The following is a 26150-nucleotide window of genomic DNA, read 5'->3' on the forward strand; positions in this document are numbered from 1 at the left end:
TGCATTTGCCCTAGAAGGGACCATTGTTTTGCATTGCTCTTCTTGGGCAATGCACTTGTGATTAAAAGAAGAAAGAAACATTCCTAGCTTCACTACTGAGCATATTTCTAAAAAGAATCAAGGGCTGTTGAGCTGCTAGGCACTTGTTCATTGTTCTTTTTTGGGGCGGGGTGTGAGTTGATTACCAGCAATTCATTCAGGGTGAATAAACAATTTTGTTCCCCTTAAACCTCAGTAAGGCTAACATTAAAATTTGCTAACCACGTAACTGTGGAGGAAGGCTTTATTTAAGAAAAAGACAAAGCAGGACTATTCTTGTTTAGATTTTGGAAAGCCACTCCTTAACAGAAAGGCAGTTGTAAAAAGACAATGTACAAATGCAATAGCTGTAGCCACTGATGTGTTGCAAAAATGGACATTGAGTTTTTAAGGGCAATTTCATTATTGGGCGTACATTGGTTGGGTCTCTACTGCAGGAATTCAAAAGACCGTCATTTGTGGCTGAGCATTTTGTTTTCGTACCAAACATCTGTGTTTCAATCCCTGACATCTCCAGGTAAGGTTGAGAAAGACCCTGGTCTGAAATCCTGGAGAACTGCTGCCAGTCAGTATAATGAATCAGTATAAGGCAGCTTCTTACATTTCTCGGGTGCTTTTGCATTTAAAATCCATCATACTAGAACAGATGGCACATGTTTGCCACTCCAGTCATCAATGTATAGTCACTGGTTAGTTCTATTAGCCAGTTAACATATCCAGCATCTGCATATATAATAACACTGAGCAGGCATCAGTTGGTTGTTTATGTCAATAAATATCTATAATACAGTGGTACCTCTTAGGGATGCGGGTGGCGCTGTGGGTTAAACCACAGAGCCTAGGACTTGCCGATCAGACGGTTGGCTGTTCGAATTCCCGCGACAGGGTGAGCTCCCGTTGCTCGGTCCCTGCTCCTGCCAACCTAGCAGTTCGAAAGCATGTCAAAGTGCAAGTAGATAAATAGGTACCACTCCGGCAGGAAGGTAAACGGCGTTTCACTGTGCTGCTCTGGTTCACCAGAAGCAGCTTAGTCATGCTGGCCACATGACTCGGAAGCTGTACGCCGGCTCCCTCGGCCAATAAAGCGCCGCAACCCCAGAGTAGGTCACGACTGGACCTAATGGTCAGGGGTCCCTTTACCTTTACCTTACCTCAGGTTACAAACTTAATTCGTTCCAGAGGTCCATTCTTAACCCGAAACCATTCTTAACCTGAGGCGCACTTTCGCTAATGGGGCCTCTCCCTGCCGCCACGCGATTTCCATTCTCATCCTGGGGCAAAGTTTGCAACCTGAGATAACTACTTCCGGGTTAGCAGAGTTTGTAACCCAAAGTGTTTGTAACCCGAGGTATCACTGTACACAAAGAATGTAAGCTCCTGAACACCCACATGGTTTCTGATACACTGAGGACCAGACTACATCAGATGTGGGAGATCTGTGAGCTAATCTCCCCCAACTGTTTGATTTCTTACTTAAAGCAACTGCAGGAGCCCCCTGGTTTGCTGCAGTGACGTTAGTCCTTTCCTCCAAGGCCATTTCCCCAGTCCATTCCCCCATACTGTTTCCCAACCCACCTGCTGCTCTTTTGGGGAAGAACTTTACACTGAGAAAATGGTGGGCGTCAGAGACTGTGTTAAGAGCACACCCTCCCACTCCTGCTCTGATGAAAATCAGGGGTCCCTGCAGTTGCAGCAAGTCATAGATATCTTGTGTAGTTTTTCTTGGGCAGGTTAAATAATGATTAAGTTATTTCATTTTTGTTTTATAGTGAAGAGACTCTCCAAAGATCTAAATCTCCCATGCCTCTGGCATGCAACCTTTTGCCAATTATTTGGAAGTTGAATAAACCAATAGCTATAACCTATGAAACTGACTACACTCTCATAATCATTTCATCCAAGCGACCATCCTTCTTACAGCTGTTTTTTCCCCTTCTTTCCAGGGAAATCCCTACATGTGCAATGAGTGTGATGCAGCCATTGATGAACTGGCGCATCCGCCTGAACTGATGTTTGATGCTGAAGGAAGGTATCCCTCCACCTATTGGCAGTCCACCACTTGGAAGGGTTACCCCCAGCCTCTCCTTGTGAACATCACCCTGTACTGGAACAAAACCATCGAGCTAACGGACAACATAGTCATCACCTTTGAATCTGGCCGCCCAGACCTAATGATCCTGGAGAAGTCCCTTGACTATGGTCGGACGTGGCAGCCATATCAGTATTACGCTACAGATTGTTTAAATGCTTTCAACATGGAACCAAAAACAGTGAGGGACTTGTCCCAACAAACAGTCCTAGAAATCATTTGCACAGAAGAATATTCTATGGGGTACATGGCAAACAGTAAAATCCTCCACTTTGAGATTAAGGACAGATTTGCGTTTTTTGCTGGGCCTCGGCTCCATAATATGGCTTCTCTCTATGGGCAGCTCGACACAACCAAGAACCTAAGAGATTTCTTTACGGTCACAGACTTAAGGATAAGACTGCTCAGGCCAGCAACAGGGGAAATATATGTGGATCCACAGCACTTGACACGCTACTTTTATGCAATCTCAGACATAAAAGTAATTGGAAGGTAAGACAAAATAAACAAATGCATTTTCATTTGCTTTTTAAACACTGTGTATGATGGCAACCTTCCATCTTTCCTCCCCTTTCTAAAGACAATAGCAATTTCCCCTGGAATTTGAATTGTTAGCCACGTTGAGAAAATTCTTTGTACATCTACATGGTTGCAGCTTGATAATTTGTAATGCTAGGTTTCAACTTCAGATGGGGAACCTGTGCCCCCCCCCCGCCACCATGTTGTTGGACTCCCAACTCCCATTAGCCCCAGCTAGCATGGTCAGTGGTCAGGGATGATGGGAGCTGGGAACAAATAATATCTGGACAGCCACCGATTTCTCATCCCTGGGTTAGACCAGCCAGCACACTATAATTCTGAAGACTTTCACTTTGATATGGGTTTGTGCAGAAATTTTGCTTGGCGAGCCCCAGTTGCTTGGTTTACAACTGGATTTTCTCTTTAACTTGGTTAACACCTTTCCATTTATGAGGTGACCACAGCAGGTTTGCTGTTTTCTTGCTCACTGTACACAAGCTTGGAATTAGCTCCTTCCAGTGCCACTAGCTTTTCTCAAATATTGGAAGGGATGGAGAGGCATGTTTTCTATAGAGGTAACTTGTTTGCCATTTTCCCCCACCTTATAGATGGAAGGGGAGAACTCTTGCACTTGTAAGAGAAACATGCAATCTCCAGTGGAAGTGAGGAATAGAAAAGTTTAAATGGTTTCCCAATGACAAGAGTGTTTCCCTTGATGGGAGCAGACATGACATTACTTACTATGCAGCAAGGTGACAGATTTTGGCCACCACTGAGAGAACAGTCTCTGGTCTAACCTACTCTCTTTATGTGTATTTGTGTCAATGAGGCATGGACAGGGGAATTTCCTGGAGAATTAGACTACATATTAATTCATGAGAGGGAGAAGAACCTTTCAGATACTCCAAGTCAGTATTAGGCTACTCTCCTGCTTATTTTAGCTCTGTTTGAAGAGATGCCTAAACATTTTAATGTGATGTTGGAATGGCTCAGGCTCATGCAGAATTTTTAGATTTGAAAGAATATATGAAAGGTGACAAAGTGGTCAGAAGAGGGACTGCTGCCAGTCATCCCAGTCGGAAGCTCATGACACTAAGACAACTACCAGTGTCATAGAAGCAACCACTGTGTTTCTAAGTGTGTGGGTAAAGATGGTGACCAACATCTCCAAAATGGAGAATTCAGTGCCAGGGAAATGTGATTTCCTTATAATAGATTCTCTTTGTTTCTAGAATCTAGCAAGTGCTCAGCAATAGTTTAACTCCCTCCCCTCCTCTCCTTACCGTCTGGAAAGTATACTGGCCATACTGATAATCTGTTAACTTTTGGTACTCTCTTTTTGCTGCTATAGAACTTCATTTTCATTCAAGCTTAAAATACCAGGGGGAAATGCTCAAATACCTGGAATTTTGTTGTGCCAGGGACAAACAAATCCAAGTGTGGGTGGTTTTCTAAGTAAATGTTCATAAGAATAGGGCTCAGGTAGCACAGTATGGCTAACGTTCAATTGCTCAGAATTGCCTGTAAATGTGACTAAACTCATGCAATGGCAGTCCAGTGTTAGGAAAACATTTTGCCTTGTCTCAGACCAAGCCTTCATTTATCACCATAAGGATAGAGCTGACATCTATTCATGCTAATCCTTGTCATAGTAAATATCTGGAAGCAATATTACTGTTCTGGTTTCTCAACTGCTCCCCGCTCCCCACTGGCACAGAATGATCAAACTTTTTAAAAATTTCAGTGAGTTCTTAACATGCAGTGTTCATTGTATAGTGCAGGAGCACTATGGAAAACACTGATTCATTCCCATGGTGCTGATCCCACAAGAATGATCCACCCATTTAGCCCCACCCACAGGGGTATAGGCCTTTAAATATTAAAACTGTATTGTGGGATGAACTTCCAAAAAAGTGCTTCTCAGGAACAGTATTAAAAAGCAGGGATGGGCCCTCCAGTTGTGGTTGGACTGTCAACTGCCATCATCCCTGCCCATTGACCATGCTGACTGGTCTGATGGAAGCTGAAGTCCATTGGCAGGGACACAGGTTTGACACTACTGGTTTAAAGGCTGCCTTAGCATCTTTCCACAAAGAGATTAGCCAGGCATATAGAGAGAGACATGTCTCTCTCATTCATTCATTCATTCATTCATTCATTCATTCATTCATTGCTTGGCTCTTGCTTGATTATAGTACTTTCACAAGCCCCAAAGGTGAAATATATGGCAAAAGTGTTCTGTGTAACTGGTCGTGTACAGATAATGAATAAGTACTGTGACCCTGATGAGAAGAAGGGATTATGTATTGTCATTAGATACATGAGAAGGAGGGACTGACCTCATCCAAACTGTGCAGTGCTCCTGGATTTCATGTGTGCTGGTTCCGTATCCTGCACTGCTCATGTGTAGTACTCTGAATCTCACCTTGGGAACCATGTCCATACACCCAGTTGTTAGAGGCAGATATTCATTCAGCAAATCTTCATCAGTCTCCTTTGCTGAGTCCTGCTATCACTTATAATTTTCCATTCGTTTTAAAAATAGAGTGGATTCTCAATCATTTTTAAACTCGAAGAAAGGCCTTAATGCAGTATATTGATAGCTGATTATACACAACCATCCAAAAACTGGCTGGACATGACAAAGGCAGTGTCCAGTAAGTGCAGTTATCAGCAATCAATAATTGATTTTATGATCATTCTCCAAACTCCTGTTCAGTCTTTATACATGATGTCACAATCCTATGGCCCAGTCCCAAGCACTGGTAACAGTGAGGAAAGGAACACAGAGTGCCAAAACCCTAGTTCTACTGCATGGTTGGTAGCCTTTTAACAGTGCATATACCAAAACCCAGCACACACATAATATCATCTAGCAGTCTTAGTACACCAGAGGTTGCCTTCTGCACCCATTGCAGAGGTACTGTGTAAGAACAGCTGCCAGAGGTGATATGGGCAAGGGATCCACTTATCAATGGTGCCTGGAAAACCTCTTTGCCTGATATCATATTTGACCATCAATGGTAGGGCAGGTGGCCAAGTCTTGGCCAAAATGGCCTCATGGGCCAAATAGAGAAGCCTAGTAGGTTTGATTAGGGTGAAGGGTTGGATGTTCCCAACTGCTGCCTCATTGCTTCCTTCTGTGACAGAGTTTGTGGCCATCAGAACCTTCTAAACTGATGCAACACTGCATGCCCTTAGGTGCTTGGTTTGGAGGTTTTTCCTGCCAAGCAGTTAGAGCCTACTTGTAGACAGGTTGCTACTCCCAATTTAGTGGCAGAAACTACTTCCTGTGCTCCTGTGGTCACAGCTCTCCCCAGAAAGTAAGCTTGGATGATTTTTCTTGTCCTAAGTGTAACAAAAGCTTGCTTGATTTTTAGATGTTAACACCCAGTGCTATTTTTCTAGAAAAAGAGGTGCCTGAACTCGCCATGAACACCTCCATTGTTCTCTTACAATGGCAATGGAGCCCACCTGAGAGGTGCCAGAACTGAGTTCTGGTGAGTTCCAGCTGTAAAAAAAGCCCTGTTAGTTTAGTGAAATAAATTCAGTTCAGTACAAATGTCTGCTTATCTTTTTATCACTTGGCATATAAAGAAAACATACGGCAGGCAGCAAGTCAGGCCTGAACCTATCGACACAGCTTCACAAAGAAATTGTGTTCTTAATGAGAAGAAATAATTCGAATTTGGGGCGGGGAGGGAATAGCTGGTGTCACAGTTTGTTTTCCTTGTGCCCTTTCTCTAACACGCATTAGCAGTTATTAATTTGAAATGTCACAACACTGGTAAAATGCCATTGGATTCATAATTGTTATTTAAATGCACAGCTATTGTTTGGGTGGTGAATGGTAATGTTTTCTAGAGATCTCTCTTTTATACCCGTTGGAGGAACAATATCCCTTCATTCATTTTGTATATTTTGCTCACTCTATTCCTGGCAAAGGGGTTCAACCACTGGATATTTTAAGGTAAATATTTGGATTCAAATAGGAGAAATGTTTTAGGGTTCAGCGAGGCCACACAAATTTTTACAGCACATTTTTAACTCTTCCTGGGCGTACGGAAGTTTGAATTGCACCCTCCTATACATACACAAACAAGAGAACTAATCACTCTCTACTCCCATTGCTCAAAGACACTTCCGTACTCCTGCTGCAAAGGGTTGTTTCCTAATAATAATTAGGAGTCAAACAAGAGAGAGTGAAAGAGAGGAAGCCTATTGCAAGGGAATTAAAATAAAAAGCCTTCTGAATGACAGCTTTTTTATTTTATTTTTTAAAAACCCTCTCGGTAATCCCATAGCGAATTGGCTCTAAAAATTAAGTGTGACAGTTCAGAGAATTTATCTAATGGTGTTGCTTGTTGGCTAAATCCACCAGTAATCGGACACACACATTACAAAGGGGTTATCTTCTATGTAATCCTATCCTAGCAGATTAAATTCATGTGAATTTTTTGCTCAACCAGTGCTGATAAAGCACCTCTTGCAGAGTTTCCCCCTCTTGCAACTCATCTGGATCCTTGCCTCCCTTTCACTGATAAGAGCTTAATCTATTCCCCCATAAGTAGCGAAAGGATGGCTTTCGCTCCTGGTTGCTCTCATGATTTAAAAGAAGAGCAAGCTGTGATGCCTCTGTCATTCCTCATGAAAGATGGCAGGCTTTATATTTCACCCGGATGACTGCTAGAAGATGCTGCTCTGGAGATGTGGGGGTTTCCTTCTGATTCCTACCCACAACATACCTGGATAAATCCTCTCCGGTTCTTTTAGGGCTTGTATACACAATCAATTAGCCTCAGATAACAAAACCTCTAGTTCACTTGAGTCTGTATTATTTCCCCACACAAGTTCAAGGGTCAAGATGTGCAGGTCAAAAATTTAGAATGAGGAGTGGAGAACACAAAAAGGTAAAACCTGTTATCACAGAAGTCTTTTATCAGAAACTCTGGAGCAGGAAAACATAGCCATCTCCACTGACCCAGCTCTGTTGCCCTGGCATGGGGGGGGGGGAGGTGTCATCTGGCAGGAGTGGGGAGCCTGCCACATATGTGTAGGCACTTTCTGTGGTCACACAGTGTTAAGATAGTGGGTCAAACTACATGTTTCCTTAGATGTGCGATCTGATTAGTGTGTTGTTGTCTTTAATAACAGGCATTACAGTTAATTGGGACCTTTGTGATTGTGAATGTGGGCTGACCCTTTCCCCCATACCACAGTCCCATCAGAAACCATCATTGCTCCCCGACTTTGAATTGCTGCAGGGTGGAATCTGTCACTGGTGCCAAGAACAGGTTCCTTCCTACAGCAAATAGTAGCTTCTGGGGGAGGGTTTTTCACTGAGACTCCCACCCCGTGGCTGCAGTTTAAAAATAACAAGAGATTCATGAAATTGAATCGTGGTTTTAATTTAACATGTAACTTGGCCACAGAGGTTTGCTTGCATGCTGTGCTGCCAACTTGGAAGAGTCTGGCTCTGCCACTGCCTGTGGAGGTGATCATATCCCAGAAGGGCTGGGGCTGGCGCCCTGTATCTCCATGGCTGATAGGAAGAGGATTGAGATGCAAGGCAGATGTGAACTTTTCTGTGGGTCTTGCCCACTTGATTGCAGAGCTTCCTAAAGGGCTGTTAGTTTTGCATTGAGAATCTGCTGACTGCTGACTGTCTTGGGGATGGGAGCTCAGACAAGCAGCAACATCAGAGCATCTTAAAAGAGAAGAATTACCGTATTTTTCACCCTATAGGACACACTTTTCCCCCTCCAAAAATGAAGGGGAAATGTGTGTGCGTCCTATGGGGCGAATGCCGGCTTTCGCTGAAGCCTGGAGAGCCCCACCGCCAGCCCCACAAGCTTGGGGGACAGCGGGGAGGCGCAGCGCGCCTTTCCCGCTGTCCCCCGACTTGGTTAGAAGGCTGGCGGGGGGGAGAAGCCTGCTCCTCCCCCTCCCCCAGCACCGCAAGCTCCCAGAGAGATGCCGAAGCTCGGGCTTCCCCCTCCCCCAGCCCTGCAAGCTCCCAGAGCAATGCCAAAGCTGCGCCCAGCTTCAGCATGGCTCTGGGTCCCGTTCTGGGGGCTGGGGGAGGGGGAAGCTCCGCTTTCCCCGCCCCCAGCCCCGCAAGCTCCCAGAGCCATGCCAAAGCTCTGGGTCCCGTTCTGGGGGCTGGGGGAGGGGGAAGCTCCACTTTCCCCGCCCCCAGCCCCGCAAGCTCCCAGAGCCATGCCAAAGCTACATGCAGCTTCGGCATCGCTCTGGGTCCCGTTCTGGGGGCTGGGGTCGGGGGAAGCTCGGGCTTGCGGAGAGCTTCCTGTTCTGGGAGCTGGGGTCGGGCTTCCCCAGCCCCGCACCTGGGGGAGGAAAATAATTTGTTTCCCTTTATTCCCCCCCCCCCAAAAAAATCTAGGTGCGTCCTATGGGCCAGTGCATCTTATAGGGCAAAAAGTACGGTACCAGAACCATCACAGCTCTGTTGTTCCTGTTTGGGGTGACTTAATAAGAGCTTGACCACTCGAGCCCTAAGAGACCTATAACCCTGTTGTTTGCTTGCCATTGTTTGTTTTTTCTTAACTTTAACTTCCTGCTGTCATTTAGTGCTGCACTAACTATGGTTAATCCCATCTGAATATACAAGCCAATTTGAAATGGATCTGCACCTGCACCAAACAAACCATAGTTAGGAGAATTTTGCTGTCTATCTCATTTCAAGGTGATGGATTGAACTCTCTGATGTCCCTCTATTCATGTCCAAATGCAAGATTTGCCTTGGTGAGATATATTATGGGTTTCTTGTACGTTTGGGACCTTAAGCAGGTTTAAACAAACAAATAATACTTATCACTATCCAAGGTTTGCACCCAGATTCTGTTGGGTATGTAGAGATGACTGGAGGTACAATTCAATTAAAAGGAAGCCCTAACTGATAATGTCCTGATGGAAAGGAAAAGTGGCTGTGGTGCCAAACAGAAACCTAAGAGTAAAAACCAAATGTGCAGATGAAAAGACCTCAATACTGTATATATGGGGGAACATCAATTGACTTAAGTAGATTTGAAATTCAACTGCATTCTATATTTGCAAAACAGTTCAGTCTGCAAAGAAGGAGGCCCAATAATAATCAAACAATCCAGGAACAAAACAGATAATTTGAAAATTATGCTATTTGCTTCCACTGGCCTTTGAAGATGTAGAAAGGGAGGGAGAAAGGAGGTGATTTTGATATGAAAGCTACTGCATTCAGTATAAGAGCAGTTACGCAAAATCTTTTCTGGTGCATTAAAGCTGGGAAACCTACCCATTTAATATACAATTTGTTTTCTTATCCAGCTGCATTTTGCTGTGAAATGAGTCTAATGCATATTGCACCGAGGATGAAACCCTGCGTTCTCATGATAAACACTTCAGTTCTTCCATTACAAGTTGTTTATTCAACTTCCATTTGCTACCTTTCATTGTGTGTTTATTAAGAAAATGAGTAAAACAAAACAAAACACAAAAAAAGACAAAATGTGGCTGTTAGCAATTTCAGCAACCCTATTCTGCTGCTATTATTTGGGAAACCTAATAATCCACATAAACTAATTCTGACTTATGGACGGCCTGCTTCACTAAATCAAGGCGATTTTCTCGGGTGAATAACAGGCGAGTTCAGTGTGCCAGTGCCTTAATTAAAGAGAGTCTCTCTTCATCTTGATCTCATTTTAATTTACAGGGTAATACTACAATAATATCACTAATGGAAGGTACATTAAAGGGCATCAAGTAGTATTAAGTGTACTAAATTATGGCACTTGTGTTAATTAACTTCTGGAGCAAGATGGTCCTAATGGCTGAAAAAGGTCCACTAATGCATAAATAAAGTATGGCTGAGTGAGAATAGAAATGGAAGGAAGACAGGAGAGGGCTTCTTTCACTCTGTCCACTGCCGACTGTAGAGAGAATTTTAAAAGCTAGACAATGTGAATAAACTGCAAGAAAGCTTTTCCTATTGAACTGTTTGATGAAAAGGCAATTTTTCAGCCCCTGAATGACTCTGATTAATGGAAAAGTTTGCTCCAGAAATTTGATTGTAAGGCAGCATGTGGAAAATTCTAGCTAAGGGCTCCACCAGAAGACATCCAAGTGCCCCCACAAGTTACTATTGTGACTGAAAACATAACCATCTGGTTCAGATGTAATGCTAAACTATCATTTTGCGTTATGAACAGGAACTTTGTGCTCATGTCTCCCCCCCTCCCCTCCCCTCTGTGGCTATTCAGAAGAGCTCAGAAACTTTCACTTATGTTTTCGATGAATCGCAGTGTATTATTTCATTTAAGTGGCTCATCTTATCTGTGGCTATTAAGGGGATCAAGCCAGGATGCTAAACTATGGTTTGACATTGACTCGTTTTCCTAAACTAAAGTCAACTCTGAGCATAGTTTGTCTGGGTTCAGGTTTAGGCTGTATCCATGCTAGGGCATTTATATGTACGTGAGTGGCCGTTTCTGTGTGCTCATTTGTGCACCTTCAGCCTCATGTGAGCACTTTCATGTTTATGCCTCTTCCAGCTATCTTGCCATTTCCCATCCCGATTTGAAATGCATTAATTTCCTTTTGCAAGATTTCTGAACCAAAGTACGGTTGAGAGGACTTGGCAGTGTGTGCATTTTGCCATTGTGCCTGAATGTGCACATTCTATGGCTATGTTGATTTTCCTCCCAAAAACATGGAGTTGGATCCTGGCAAAAAGTGCAACTCTATGCATTTCTACTCAGGAGTAAGTCCAACTGAGTTCAATCGAGGTATGTACAGTACAGGATTTCAGACGTGATTGTTTAAAATAGTCACCAGATGTTCCAGCCAAACCCCTATGTGTGTACCTCACCTTCCTGCCTGTGTCTGTTTTGATCTCAAGCAACAAAGTTCCTCAAGCTGTTATTCTGCTTGTTTCATTGTCCACCAGTTCCTCTTTTCCCATTCTTGCTCCTACCTAGTTAATATACCTAGTTAATATCCACTTAATATCCTTGCTCCTACCTAGTTAATATCCACTTAGTAGATTTCCAGGAGACCCTGCATCTCTGATACATCTAGTTTCTCCTTTTTCTAATGTAGTTCGGTACATTCAGCAGTGAGCAATGTTTGCCTCCCAGGCAGCCCCTTGTGAAATTTCGCCTTTCCTGTTTCTACCAGCAGACATGAATACTGTTTCATTTAAATTTAATAAATCATTTGAATGATTTCAGTCAATAATGGGGGTCTTGGGGTCCTACCGGTCCCCAGTTTGTGACTTGAATTGGTCTCAAGAAAGGCCATACATTTGCAGAGGTATTCCTGAAAATGCTCCAGAATTTCCTTAACCATATCCTAAGCTACAGAATGAGAAAATAAGTAGCTACTGACATTTTCAGGCAGATTACTGAATGGTGAGCATTTAGTCACAGTAAAATTGTAGGCATGTTGACTGAAGGGCGGGGGAAGAGAATGGTAAACTATGAGCCCCTCCCCTTGGGGTAACTAATTCAGACTCTGAGGTGGATTAAATTTAAATGTGAGGGACAAAAACAGAGCTCCTGTTATTGCTGGGACATAGTCGCTGGGGCTCAAATACAGAAGATTCCAGCAGAGGGAAGAGCATAAAAATAAAATGAAAGGCTTAATGGTATGTATTGCAAAGGGACTCAAAGATATTTTAAGTTCCAGAATAAAGCACTAGTTGTTGTATTGAAGATCTGAGCAAATGGTCCCTGGATTTCATCTTGGCAATCCTTTCTGAGCTCAGAGGAGCAGAAGTCATCCACAGCAATCGAAGTTTCATCATCTGATCCTTAAATACCTGAATTCTCCCAAGTAACTGCATAGCAAAAGGATATAATGATAGAAACAACATTGCCTGATATTGGGTTCAAATATTATGCAGTGCAGAGGAACAAGAAGTACAAGTGATTCATTTGTTCCCTGTGTAGGTCGCAGAGACCCACAATTTATAAACTTTAGACCCACAATTGACAATGGTTTCACTGAGTACCATAAGGCTCAAAATACTCACAAGGGTTCAGAAAGTCTGTAGATACTGAACATAACTTGTGTAATCAGACTTCAGGAGTCAAAAGGATTGGCATGCGGGGGTTAGGCCTTCCTCTTTTCACTTGATGCTGCTGCCACTGCTGATCCAGTTCTGGGTGCCTTCCCTGTACCATTCCATGTCATGCCAGCTCCACTGCAGAGCCTAAGGCTGACAGGTCGCTATTTCCAGCTGCCTTTCTCTTCCTGCTCTTTATTCTAATCAGTGGTGTTGATGGTAGCAGCTTCTGATAGAGTTCACAGAGAAGGAAGGCGGACAGTGGCACTGGCCAGTGTGCAGATCTGGGCCCCATGCTGGCAGGTGTAAGAGGCAGTGGAGATGAGGAGAGGGCTTCTGCAACCTGTCCTGGCAGACCCTCTGCAACTTGCCTGGGCTACCCACTCACTGCCTCTCATCACAGTGTAGTTTGCAGCAGCACCTGCTTGCCACAAAGCAAACTTCAGTGTGACAACACACTTGCATTTTTATTATATAGTAATAAATAATAATAATAATAATAATAATAATAATAATAATAATAATAAACCCTAGGAAGAGAATAACAGAGGATAGCACGCTGCCCTGGGATGTATTATAGAGAGCGACCAACATGCCCTTGAACAATATGGGCATGCCCATTGAAATTATTTAAAAGGTTCACAGGACCCCAAGAGGGGGGAGATCAGCAGCCAGTAGCCATACGTTCTCTACACTGGTGTAAGTTTTGGTAGCGCTCCCTGCCGGCAAGGCGTTCAACACCAATGTGAAGGTCTTATGTGCATATCGATGCAGACACACTTCACATTGCTGCCAACTGCATAGCCTTTAGGGGGAAAAGTCACGATCTTGCACCATTCCCTACGATGTGTGAATACCACTACTATTAATACTGCTGGTTATTATCATAACAACATAATGTTAATAAGCAGCAACATAATGTTAATAAGGCGCTGCAGTAGTTGGACTAGATGAGCCTTAGGGTCTATTCCAACTCTGCAATTCTATGATTCTATAATAAAGAGCTGGTCTAGTTTCATGTTTATCAAAAGTGTTTAGCTAGACTTATAGTGCGGTGCTAAAGTCTCCTAATAATGTCTACTTCATACTGTTAAGGGGAGATTAGAAAATTATTGTGGTTTGAAACATTTATTTACAGCACCTGAGGTTTCTATTTTACAAAAATAGTTGCATGAGCTTATCGCATTCCTTTGGGACTTTTGCCACTTTTTGGAGTGACTGCATCTAACAATTCTTCCAATTAAATTCCAAACTTCATTAATAGAGTTGGCGGGGGCGGGGAGCTTATGTACTTATGATCTTGTCAGTTTATTCACAATTCCCCTGTGCTGGTAGAAAATATTTTTATAGCTGCTGCACTATGTCATTAAAGAAAAGGAGTGCTCATCTTTTCTAAACACTTCAAAAGCTTTTAAAGGAAACATCATGAATAAAAATGAATGAAATCAGTTCAACATGCATTAGCCGAGTTTAGCAGCATTTGAGTAAACTGCTCCGGATTTCCTTGGGTTACTGCCTGTGGTCAAGCAGGTTGTTTATGCATTGTAACCTAATTTGGATTTCAAAAGGTTCAAATAGTATTGTCATTTTAGCAGCAGTTCCATGCATGCATGAAAGGTTGCAACCTGAGAATGTTTGGATTTGGGCTTCACTCCATTGTAAGTAGGGACGCGGGTAGCGCTGTGGGTTAAACCACAGAGCCTAGGACTTGCTGATCAGAAGGTCAGCGGTTCGAATCCCCGCGATGGGGTGAGCTCCCGTTGCTCGGTCCCTGCTCCTGCCAACCTAGCAGTTCGAAAGCATGTCAAAAGCAAGTAGATAAATAGGTACTGCTCCGGCGGGAAGGTAAATGGCGTTTCCGTGCGCTGCTCTGGTTCTCCAGAAGCGGCTTAGTCATGCTGGCCACATGACCCGGAAGCTGTACGCCGGCTCCCTCGGCCAATAAAGCGAGATGAGCGTCACAACCCCAGAGTCGGTCACGACTGGACCTAATGGTCAGGGGTCCCTTTACCTTTACCTTTACCATTGTAAGTAGAGCCGTCAACTGAATTGAGTTTCTAGCTGATTAACCACCTGTCTTTTAACCATACCCTTCAGCGTCCCACAAATGAAACAAAGACAAGCCCATGCATGAGTGCAAAGGACAAGAGTCCAACCATCCAGGGATGTGTTTGGACAGTGGTAGGGTCCATAGAATCTAGACTTAAATGTACCACAGTGCAATATTGTGGGGGTAAGTTCACTTGAACTCATTCAGGGCTTACTTGTGAGTAGCCAGACAAATGAATATGCTCTTAAATTGCTAACAGATTGCTCCTCAAAAAAAAAAGAGTGAAACTATCCATAGACTAGTTGCATGAAATGCCTGTAGAATGCACACATAGACTATATTGCATATATAATAGTTGAAATGTGGTCTCATTTTACAGATGAGAAATACTGAGGAAGAGCAGTGACTGAGAAGCCCTGGATTAGCTGTTGAATCCACTTTAGAGAATTTTTAAGCAGAATTTGTTTGTTTGTTGTTTGTTTATGAGACTTGCTAGTTGTTACCCAAAGGTCTCACTTTGGCAGCTTACTAATAACAAGCAATATCACCCTAGTCTTCTCAAAAGGCTGCAAACCAAAAAGATGTCAATGAAGGCTCCAGACAAACCTTGCTGGAGAGCCCACTCTGCAGTTAGGAAGCCACAACTGAGAAGATCCTAGTCCTTTTTAAGCATATACAGATTGTTCTCCCTCACCCTTCAGCAACTGAAGCCATCCTCCATCCAGACACTTTGACTTTTGACCTCTGCCTTAAAGCCCCAGAACCTTTCTCTTTAAAATATCAGACACTTATCCCACCACTGCTGAGAAACAACTCACTCCCAATTCCCCACACACTTTGTCTTCAGCAACATTTCAGGGGGAAATTATCCTCCTACCCAGAAAATCTTTCCTAATCTTCTTGCAATGGGTAATTTTTCTGTGTGCTTCCTCACCATTCTTTTATTTAAAAATAAATAAGTGAAATGCCTCTAAACCTAACATTAATTTGTAATTAGATTCATTGCCATATTTCATCACCAGACTGCATTATATATAATAGTCAAAACACACCTGCAGAAATGAAACCAAAACTTGAATGCAATACCATCAAGGGGCCCCTGTAAGATAACTCCAACGTATACCCTCCAACACCTTGAAACCAAAATCCAGGACATTCCCAGTCGGTTGCCAGGCAGCAGTACTGTAGACCAACTGACGTTTCTGAGACACCTTTGAAAAGCAGCCCCATGGACAATGCATTATAGTATTTTAAGATGAGTATTACCAGAGCTTGGGTAACAGAGGTCAAGCTGTCCTTTGGGAGAGGACACAGCTAGCTCATCAGCCTTAGCTGGTGAAATATGCTTCATCCACTAATGCCATTTGGGCAATGGACTCATTAGGTGATCTTGGACATGCCATAGTTTTGCTTTAGCCGGTTCTTACAATATTTCAGTGTTCCCAGACAGGAACACCCAAAATATAAAATGCACACACCGTGCACAATAAATACAAAGGACACATTGTTTAGACCATTCATCTCTAATTTTGCATATTGACTGGAATTAATTAGACAATTCTTTGGCTACAGGCTTCTAGCCATAACTATGAAGCGTATCAAGCATGTAAAAGCTTTTGTTTTCTATTCGGAGTAGGTCACTATGCTCTTCAGAGCAATATAGTAAAGCTATTAGAGTATAACAATTTCGAAGCTCAAGGATGAGCTAAATGGATCCCCTTGTGATCATAGGCAGCACACTTCTAAGTATAGGTACTGGATGAATAACAGGATATGTGTCACATCCGTGCTGTGCTTCAGAATTTCTAGAGGCATCTGCCTGACTACTGTTGGAAAAATAATGCTGGACTGCATGATGTTTGAAATGCAAACATAGAAAATGCTGTTTGGAGCAACCCCAAATATGAGCCGCTATATCAGTGATAGGGAACTTTTTCCGCCCCAAGGGCCACATTACCTTAGGGGGACTGTATGCCAGTGGTAAAGCAAAATTGGGTAAAGTGGTATATGTGACTCTTACCTTTTGTACGGAATATAGTCTATATTTCAGCCATGCAAAAGCCAGAGGTTTACACACACACACACACACACACACACACACACACACACACATCTATCCTTCATCCAGACTTTATCACATTCAAGGACACATTCCAGCCAGGCAAAAGTACTCAAGGAGGGTGCAGAACAGGTCTGGGGAGAGGTATGGTCTGAGGATAGAGGGTGTGGCCTTATTAGTGTCCTGAGGGTCAGCCTGGAGAGTTGTATTTTATCCAAGGTCCTGAGGTTCCTACCTACCCCTATTCTAAATGTTTCAGTTCCCCTTATAGATCAATTGTCCTTAGTACTGGCATAGGCAAACTCAGCCTTCCAGATGTTTTGGGACTACAACTCTCATCATCCCTGGCTAACAGGACCAGTGGTCAGGGGTGATGGGAATTGTAGTCTCAAAACATCTGGAGGACTGGGTTTGCCAGTGTGGTGTAGTGGTTAAGAGCGGTAGACTCGTAATCTGGTGAACTGGGTTCGCGTCTCCGCTCCTCCACATGCAGCTGCTGGGTGACCTTGGGCTAGCCACACTTCTCTGAAGTCTCTCAGCCTCACTCACCTCACAGAGTGTTTGTTGTGGGGGAGGAAGGGAAAGGAGAATGTTAGCCACTTTGAGACTCCTTCGGGTAGTGATAAAGCGGGATATCAAATCCAAACTCTTCTTCTTCTATGCCTGCCTTAGTAACTACAACCCCAATCCTTGAAGAAAGGGTCTGTTAGGGGTAGTGTCAATTCAGTTCACATTTAAAGCCAAATTTATCAAATTTGCACTTTCTGAAACAATATGAGAACTGAAACACAGCCATCCTTCAAAATTCACACTTATCTAAATTTTGCAGTGCACTTCTCCCAACCAACCAATGTTTACAAAAATGTATTTATTAGCTGAAAGTTTGCATAAAAATAAATAAATGAAAATAGCATAACATGTATTACTTTATGAGAAATTGCTTGCCAAAATGTGTGCATTGGTCAAAGCTGCATACAAAAATATTTTTATTAGGAGGAATTCACATTAAAATGATGAATAAATTTCTTGAGGATTTTTTAAAAAAGAAAATCTGCAAATTGCTGCAGAAATGTCGCAAACTGAATTTAAGACTGGAAAAAATAAGAAACAGAGAAAACAAAAATTGGCAGATCCATCCCTACTCAGGAATTCCTCATGGCATATCACCATGTCCAAAACTGCCATAGTGGTTCTGGATGTGGAAAAGGCCTTTAATTGAATAGAGTGGCTTTATTTACCAGTGATATTTAAAAGAAAAATTATTATGAATGTGGAATGTAATTCTTTTCAAATTGAATCATCAATATATACTCTTCCCAGAGTAAGGGTAATTACTAATGGGCACGTTTGTAATATCTGTCTCTCCTTAATAGAATCACTAATGATAGCTATATAGAGATTCTTGGAATCTCTGTTGGGTAACAGGAATTTAATATTTATTGGTACACAGAGATGTAGCCCTTATATCACCCGTACCTGAAAATGCTTTCAGTTTGGTACAATATAGCAATCATAAATGGCAAAGAGTGATTAATAATGAATTAAATTTCTGGTCTCAGTTACCACGTATTGATTAGGAAGGTAAAAAGGTAAAGGTATCCCTGCCCGTACGGGCCAGTCGTGTCCGACTCTAGGGTTTTGCGCTCATCTCACTTAAGAGGCCGGGAGCCAGCGCTGTCCGCAGACACTTCCGGGTCACGTGGCCAGCGTGACGAAGCTGCTCTGACAAGCCAGCACCAGCGCAGCACACGGAAACGCTGTTTACCTTCCCGCTATAAAGCGGTACCTATTTATCTACTTGCACTTAGGGGTGCTTTCGAACTGCTAGGTGGGCAGGAGCTGGGACCGAAAGACGGGAGCTCACCCCGCCGCGGGGATTCGAACCACCAACCATACGATTGGCAAGTCCTAGGCACTGAGGTTTTACCCACAGCGCCACCCATGTCCCTGATTAGGAAGGTAGCTTTAATTAAATAAACATATTACCTTGGTTGTTTTTTGAACATCCTCAGAAATATTAATTTGAGATATTGGAATAATGGTAAGGAATTAGCTGCCATATGCTAAATAAAGGATCAGGACTACCTGATATCAGACTATATTACCTTGTGTCAAGTTCTGTAGCAATATTTGACCAGCTGACCTAGATAAAAGTATATCATTTTACTGTCATTTAAAAATGGAAGGAATAAAGGGCAAGATTATAATCTAAGAGTCAATAACATTTTGTTAGCATAGTAAAAAGGAAAAGTCAACCTACCCACTATCTCTTATCACAACTAACAGAGTTTTCTCCTCTGGAATTGCTGAGAATTATCTCATTGTAATATCTGTCTCAATTATTTCAACTTATGTATCTGTTGAAATATATATATTTTTTTTACTTTTCATGGAGATTTAAAAAGGAAGGAAGCAGGCCAGAAGAATGCATGTTGTCCCTTAGATTAAAATGTTGAGGTTGTAAGTGGCATTATCTGATTACATCTATATAAATGAGAAAAGTTGCTGGAAGTGTTAAATCCTTAATGCTGACATATTTCAGATCTTCTGGACTCATCTAAAAGGGTTTGGCAAGAAATCCTGAAAGGATACAATTTTCTGTGAAATTCTTAGTACTCTAAAAACTGTACCGTTGGGATACCTAAAGGGTTTACCCTGAAAGAAGACTTGGAACTGATCACTTGCCAGACTCTGTGTTCGTTTGACCATTACATGTGACTGGCACAAAAGGATATGAACACAATTTTTTAAAACTTACATATTGAAAATCTTCTAAGGAAGCAAATAAGCTTGTAGAAAAAATAGTTTTAAAAATAAAAATGGAGTATGCACACACATATAGCATACTCCTCATTAACTGGCCCAAGACCTTCTACAAGCTGCACGTAACTTGAACAAGGCAAACAGCACATTTCTCATTCCTCTATGATTGCCAGGAGCCTAGAATGATAGCGGCCATTTCCCATGGCTCTTTATTGTCTTCTCCATGACTTTGAAATGGAACATAATGTAGCAGCGTTCCGTTATGGAATCAAAGGAGAGAGAAAACATCCAGCAGCCAGAATCTCAAGGACAATAAAAGTGGCCTGTTTGAAAGGCTGTATTACTGAATGTATTATCGATGCAGAAACAGTAGGAGCAAATGACTGCATTCAGAAGGAGGAAGAGACAATTCCAAATAAAAATGAATGCAATATCGTCAGGTTTGAATGTTAGATTCAGCATGGGTTAAGGGAAATGTATAAACTTGAAATTTCCTCCCCCTCTCTACTACACGGACTTCATTCTCAGGAAAGTAGCATTTGGAGGGGCATGGAACCCAAAGTGCAAGAAAAGCAAATAGATTTATAAAAGAATTTGAGTTCCAGATCATAGATTTTTATGCTGATGCACACATGAATACAGGCTTCTGCATATGTATCCCTGGGAAATGGGTTCAGGGGTTGCCAACCTAGCACCTGAGAAAAAAATGTAAGTCTCTAGCCCCCTTAGAAATAAAGTTATGGAGCAAAATGTGCAGATACCTGCTAAGTGATTTCTAATTGTGGTGGGGACACTTTTTATATTTTCCTGGTACAGTCATACCTTGGAAGTTGAACGAAATCCGTTGCAGAAGTCCGTTCAACTTCCAAAAAGTTCGGATGTTCGGCTTCCAAAGAACATTTGCAAAATTGAACACTCACCTCCGGGTTTGCGGCATTCAGGAGCCAAAACCTCTGAGTGCCAAGGCGTTCGGGATCCAAGGTCCGACTGTACAGAGGAATTCTCCCCATTGTTATTGGGCAGCAACAGCATCATATTCTCTGTGTTATCAATATTATGTGATCACTATAGTCAGGACCAGCAGTGCGTATCTGACTTCCTATTGCAAACATAAGGTAGTGAGGAGTGGTTGTCTCTCTAATTTTGTGTTATGCCACGCCCCCATGGCAGCCATATTGTGTTGGGTGTCACACACACATAATGGCAGCCATTTTGTGACTGGCACCCACTGCACTCTCTCAAAATTTACATTGTGCTTACTGGACCAAAAAGATTAGTGACCTCTGTTCTATATAAACAGATGCTATGTATGTAGGCATGCTTAAGTAATTTGATTTTCTATACTGACCTGAGTTTACCTGATCCACACCTCCTGGATTAAAGTGCATATTATGCACTGGATTTCACACATTCTGAAAGTTTTGATCCAGTTCTCATCTAAAACAAGTATCAAAACTTTTTTTGATGCATATTTTGAGAGAAGATATACGGTAAATGTGTTTTTTTGAGGTAGACATATTTAAAAATGCATATTCTGAGAGAAAATAGCTTTGAAATATTTAATATGCTGTCCAGTACATAAGAACATTAGTATTATTACTACTACTATTACTATTTTTACTACTCCTACTACTGACCTATCCTTCACCCTAATGACCCAGGGTGGGTTACAATATTAAAGCACAATATTAAAAACAGTTTAAAACAACTTGCAATCTATAGGCTCCTAATTGCAGCCATGACACAAACCTAATTAGCTATGGTAGTGGTGTAGTGGAGAGAGGGGGAGGGGGAGTTGTGGTTCAAATTTAATTGCTTTCACAATATGCAAAAAGATACAGATTTGGATACCACAAGGATATGTACCCTGAGATGTGCACTTTCACACTCGAGTAGTTCTTTGCCCCTGACTGCTTTTGAGTTGCTCAGCAACATGTGGTGCATAAATCATTACAAAATGTGTTAAATGCAAATGGTTGCTAATAGGGTAACCATCTGTTTGATGCTGCGAACTTTATGAAAGGAGGTAGTGAGCCTTTCCTTTAGTAAAACACGGGGAAAGTTCTGCAATTATCTGAAGTGGCGAGGAGGGCAAGCCCAGCAACAAATCAGCCACCTGGATTACTGTCAGCAGCAGCACCTTATATCCTTTCCATTTCCCCATCAATTTCCACAGAAGTAATTTGGCACGGTGGCATGATCTTGACTTCAAGACCATATCCTGGGCTGCAGCAATCTAGGCAACCATTGCTTCTTGCAGCTTGATCATTAAAACTCAAGCCGTATTTGTTGCCTTTGAATCGTTCATTAAGGAACAGGCTGGCCTACCCTCCCCAGGGCATCTTTTCATCCACAAATATAATCGGACTCTCTTATCCCGCTTTACCAGCAGCCTCATACCCCATGGAAAAAAATGGATAATATTTTGTAAGTGATACATCAGTGACATTTTCCTGCCCGATAATGTATTGCAGTAGACTCCATCAGTGTGCACTTTCCATCTCGTAATCTCTCCTGCAGTATTACTATTAAAGATCTCTCTTTTTGCAAGGAAGGGGGAAATCGATTCTCTTGCCCCAGACATACATTAGTGGATGCTGTCACATACCTTCCTAATGAACATTGCTAGGCAGACTTGTGAGTGACAAGGTAATGCATTAGGAAATTACCAGTGGGACACATGAAGGGCTGAATAATCCAGTTGCTTGAGCTTAATACCACAGTAGCCAAGCTATACAGGAGAAGCTGTAAACTACCAGCACCATTATCTGTTGCAAGGGCAGCTAATTGTTGGTCCATGGACTACATCAACTCCCTGCCCTAATTTTGTCTATCTTTTCCTCCTACACACACATAACTCTCTTATTTACCAGATTGGAAGTGGGGTGTGCTCCTTTTTATTTATCAAGCACTTCTTCCTTTGGGAAATGAGGTTGCTTTGGGTTGCAAGGCATCAGGACTAAACACGGGACTCTCATAGCAGGAGTCCAGAGCCCATACTTGCTGGACCACTGTAGGAGTTTGCCATACGAATAGCTGCTGGCTTTCATTCTCATGAGCATCACCACCACCACTGCAGTGGTGGCGCTGTAGTGTCCAGTTCAGGAGTGATCAGGAGACACAAGAGACCAATAGGGTTCCACCCACTGCTGCAAAGCTGTCAAGGCTAGTTTGCACATCTTACCCTCAAGTGCATCTTGAGCTGCCTTCCCCTCACATTATGGCTTAACTTCCAGCTTGTTTCTAGACTGACAGGTCACTTCCTCTATTCCCAGTAAACCTTTCAATTTATTCTAGAATCTCCCAAACCAAGCTTGTGTTATGCAGCCCGACATAGAGCATATTGCAGATTCCTGGAAGTGATGAGAGTGTGGAGTGCAGTGTCCAAGAAGAGCTGTAGCTAGTGAACCAGCCATAGCTGGAAACACACACTCTAGTGATCAAGGCTAATTGAGCCTCCAGTGACCATGTTGGATCCAGGAGATACCAAAAGCTGTGGATCTTTTCTTTACAGGGAACTGCAGTCCTGTCTGGAATAGCCTTTCTCTCCATCTCCAGACTTGAGAACACCTCTTGTCTGTTTTGGATCCAGCTTAAATTTATTGACCCGCATGCAGCCCTTCACTGTGTCCAAGCACCATTTGCTTGTGGGCCACTGCTTGGTATTAGACTGTGCATGGAGCAGATCAGAAGCTACTGTTGAACACCCCCCCCACCTCCCTGAAGAAATTGAACAATAAGTCCCTTCCCTGTACTGGAACTGCAGAAACCTGGAGATGTGAGGGGCATTAAGTGCATATCCCCTGCAGAGAAATACAAGTGTGTGTTTTTTTCGTATTGTGTGTTTAAAAGGGAGAGTGGGATGGAGAGAAAAGAAGAGGGTGTCTTAAAACCTGCCTTCCCCTGTCATCTTACACAAAGCAACTTGCTCACTGAAAGTACGGTACATATCTTGACAACTTCTTTCTGATTTAGAAGGAACCCAGGGGTGTTCAGACAGGATGGCTGCATGAATGAGGCACATGGAACCTGTCAAGGATGTGGGGAGAGTCCTTTGACTAGTACTTTGGCACTACTTTTGTTGAACATGAGCATTGCTCCAGTTCCCAGAACACTACATATTTTTAATGTGAGTTGCTGGTGACAGGACAGCAGCAGGGCTGTTGATTGTTTCTGACTTTTATATCTGATGAATCCAATTTGATTCATTTTTGCTGTTTAGCATCTAGGGCAATACAGGTACAGAGATTTTGAAGGTATGATATGCTGATGCCATCAGAGGCATGTTGATAATTGCAACTCCTTTCCTCTTCTCTCTTGGTGAAGCCACTTGAGAGAAATGGGGCTGGTTTGCATATGCTCATGTATCTCAGTGGAAGTACTCAGGCTCCACATTAAAAGCTTTCGTATCATGTCGCGCCCACTCAAACACGATGCTTCTCAATGGAATCCCATTCACACTTTGAGCTAAGAAAGCAAATGCTGTACATGCAGTTGTGAACTGCCCTTCATTGTGTTCACTCCCTGCAGGTTGCTTTATAGTCAAGTACATCTTTCAGTTTCTTATCAGGTGATGGCTGCAGTCATCATGCATGTGTCTGAGCCTGCTAAGAGGGCATTTGAGTTATCACCCTGAATGATGCACTTGGGATGATAGTATGCAGCAACTGCACCCCTTTGCTGTTCCTTCACAGTCCTGAAAGGTGATGTCACTAGGGTACTTGTCTCGTTTGGTATACTTAGCTACACAGCTCCAACTGAACACATACTTCCTCATATTTCATTTCAATGTAGATTTTCTTACTCTGTTCATGGAAGTGTTGTACTGTCTTCTTCCCAGAAATTTCTGGGTCCTTCAAATGCTGACCGCTTCTACTGTGTCATGCTCAAATTTAATTAGTGAGGATCCCCAAGATTCAGCTACCTTAAACTTGGGAGGAGCTTGCACAGGAGTGCTAAATAGAGTCTCCATGTGATAGGAAGACTCCAGCTGATTGTATTAGCTGCTGATTCTTTCAGCTGCTACAACCGCATGTGGAGAATCCCTTGGCATCGTCTCTGACTGCCATTGCTTGCTCTCTCCACTTCTGGCAGCACCCAGCTGCTTCTCTTAGTTGCAGAAAAGAACAAAAAATGCACTGCATGGAATCCCTTGCATGATTAAGTTTTCCTGGTTCTTTTGGTGGCACTAGAAGAAGCCAACTGATGCTGGAGACTGAGTAGGCTGCAAACTCGGAGAGAGATGGAAGAGTTCTCTTTGTAGATTGTTAGAGCTTATATCTGCTACAGCTGTTTGGCGGCTCCTCACTGTGGGGCTCCTGTGTCAGCCAGGTCTTCACTCCTCACACATACTTCCTCATATTTCATTTCAATGTAGATTTTCTTACTCTGTTCATGGAAGTGTTGTACTGTCTTCTTCCCAGAAATTTCTGGGTCCTTTCTGGGGCTCCTGTGTCAGCCAGGTCTTGGGTTTTTTTATTCCATGCCTCTGTTATCATGAAGTCATCTCCTCCAAATTCTTGAGCAGTGGATTGCAATCAGGGAAGAACATGATGAATACATGCTAGGGTAGTTTTTGATAGGGCAAAATCCTACTTTCTGATGCTTTTCCAGTTATGCCAGTACTGCTGACTGCAATCATGACAGATAGGAACTGACTTTCGAGTTCAATGCTTTCAATGAAAATACTTTCAGGTGCCTTAGGAATCCAATAAAAATGCAACACTATGTATTCAACCATACATTTTTCAAAGCATGAATGTTTCAGAGCTGCAACAGGCAAAATTATAAACAGATCAACAGAAAAGAGAAAGAGTTGCCCCAAGAGAAATACATGAGACTTCTCTTGAACCAGTGAGGCTCCTAGACAGCTGCTTCGGGCACAGCAAGGCACATGAACAGGTGACAATGTGACAGCAAGTTGCATGGTGACTTTTGTCAAGTACATTGTCACCATTCTGAATCCAAAGTACATTTGCCTCCGGGGGGATTTGCACATCTGCCATATATTTAGATTACTTTTATTTTAAAGAAACACATGCATATAATTCATATGTAGACACAAGAGTACAAAAGACAACCATGTGGGAGGCTAAATTCATGCAGGCATTTCTGAGCTGGCATCATACAAATGTGCTAATGTACTAAATGATGTGATGAAACCTACTGTTAGGGGGTTTATCCAAGCACCATACTTTGGAGTCACTCTGTAGCTTTGTCATTTTTGTAGTATTTCATCAAAATGTGTGTGAGGACTGAGCTAGCTGCGAGTGGAAGACCTGATCTCAGCCAAACTCATGAAAAGCATTGGAAGGCAGAGTTCATTTGGAGGGGAGAAGTGGCAGGTGTTGTTTCTACTTGATTCCTTCCGACTAAATCTTCCCTACACTCTCCTCCCCGGCCAAGATTCAGTGCCGGGGGGGGCGGGGAGAGCAGATTGCTGTGGGCGGAACAGGAGAGAGGTCACCACCCATCACTTTTTATTCCCAAATGACACCATCCACCACTTTTCCCTCTAGATTTTAAGCAGAGATCCAAGTTCCCAATTCCATGTCTCTGTCACAGCATTCTG

The 26150-nt window shown here is 42.7% G+C and overlaps 2 protein-coding genes across 15 annotated transcripts in view; one reads left to right on the forward strand and one right to left on the reverse strand.

The window, feature by feature from the left end:
• The window catches only part of LOC307218873 (uncharacterized protein), a 69778-nt gene extending 49032 nt beyond the window's left edge, over window positions 1-20746 (reverse strand). For all 4 annotated transcript variants that reach the window (XR_013840056.1, XM_079981822.1, XM_079981821.1 and 1 more), the window contains exon 1: window positions 20500-20746. Coding sequence is in view for 3 of the 4 variants with exons in the window: in XM_079981822.1 (XP_079837948.1) it covers window positions 20500-20589 (90 nt within the window). In the remaining variant the exon portion in view is untranslated. The remainder of the gene's footprint in view (window positions 1-20499) is intronic.
• NTNG1 (netrin G1) overlaps window positions 1-26150 on the forward strand; it is a 218905-nt gene that overhangs the window by 85489 nt on the left and 107266 nt on the right. For all 11 annotated transcript variants that reach the window (XM_079981445.1, XM_079981441.1, XM_079981447.1 and 8 more), the window contains exon 3: window positions 1983-2620. In XM_079981445.1, coding sequence (XP_079837571.1) covers window positions 1983-2620 — 638 coding nt within the window. The remainder of the gene's footprint in view (window positions 1-1982; window positions 2621-26150) is intronic.

This window comes from Podarcis cretensis, assembly GCF_951804945.1.
Source record: "Podarcis cretensis genome assembly, chromosome: 6".
NCBI classification, from domain to species: Eukaryota; Metazoa; Chordata; class Lepidosauria; order Squamata; family Lacertidae; genus Podarcis; species Podarcis cretensis.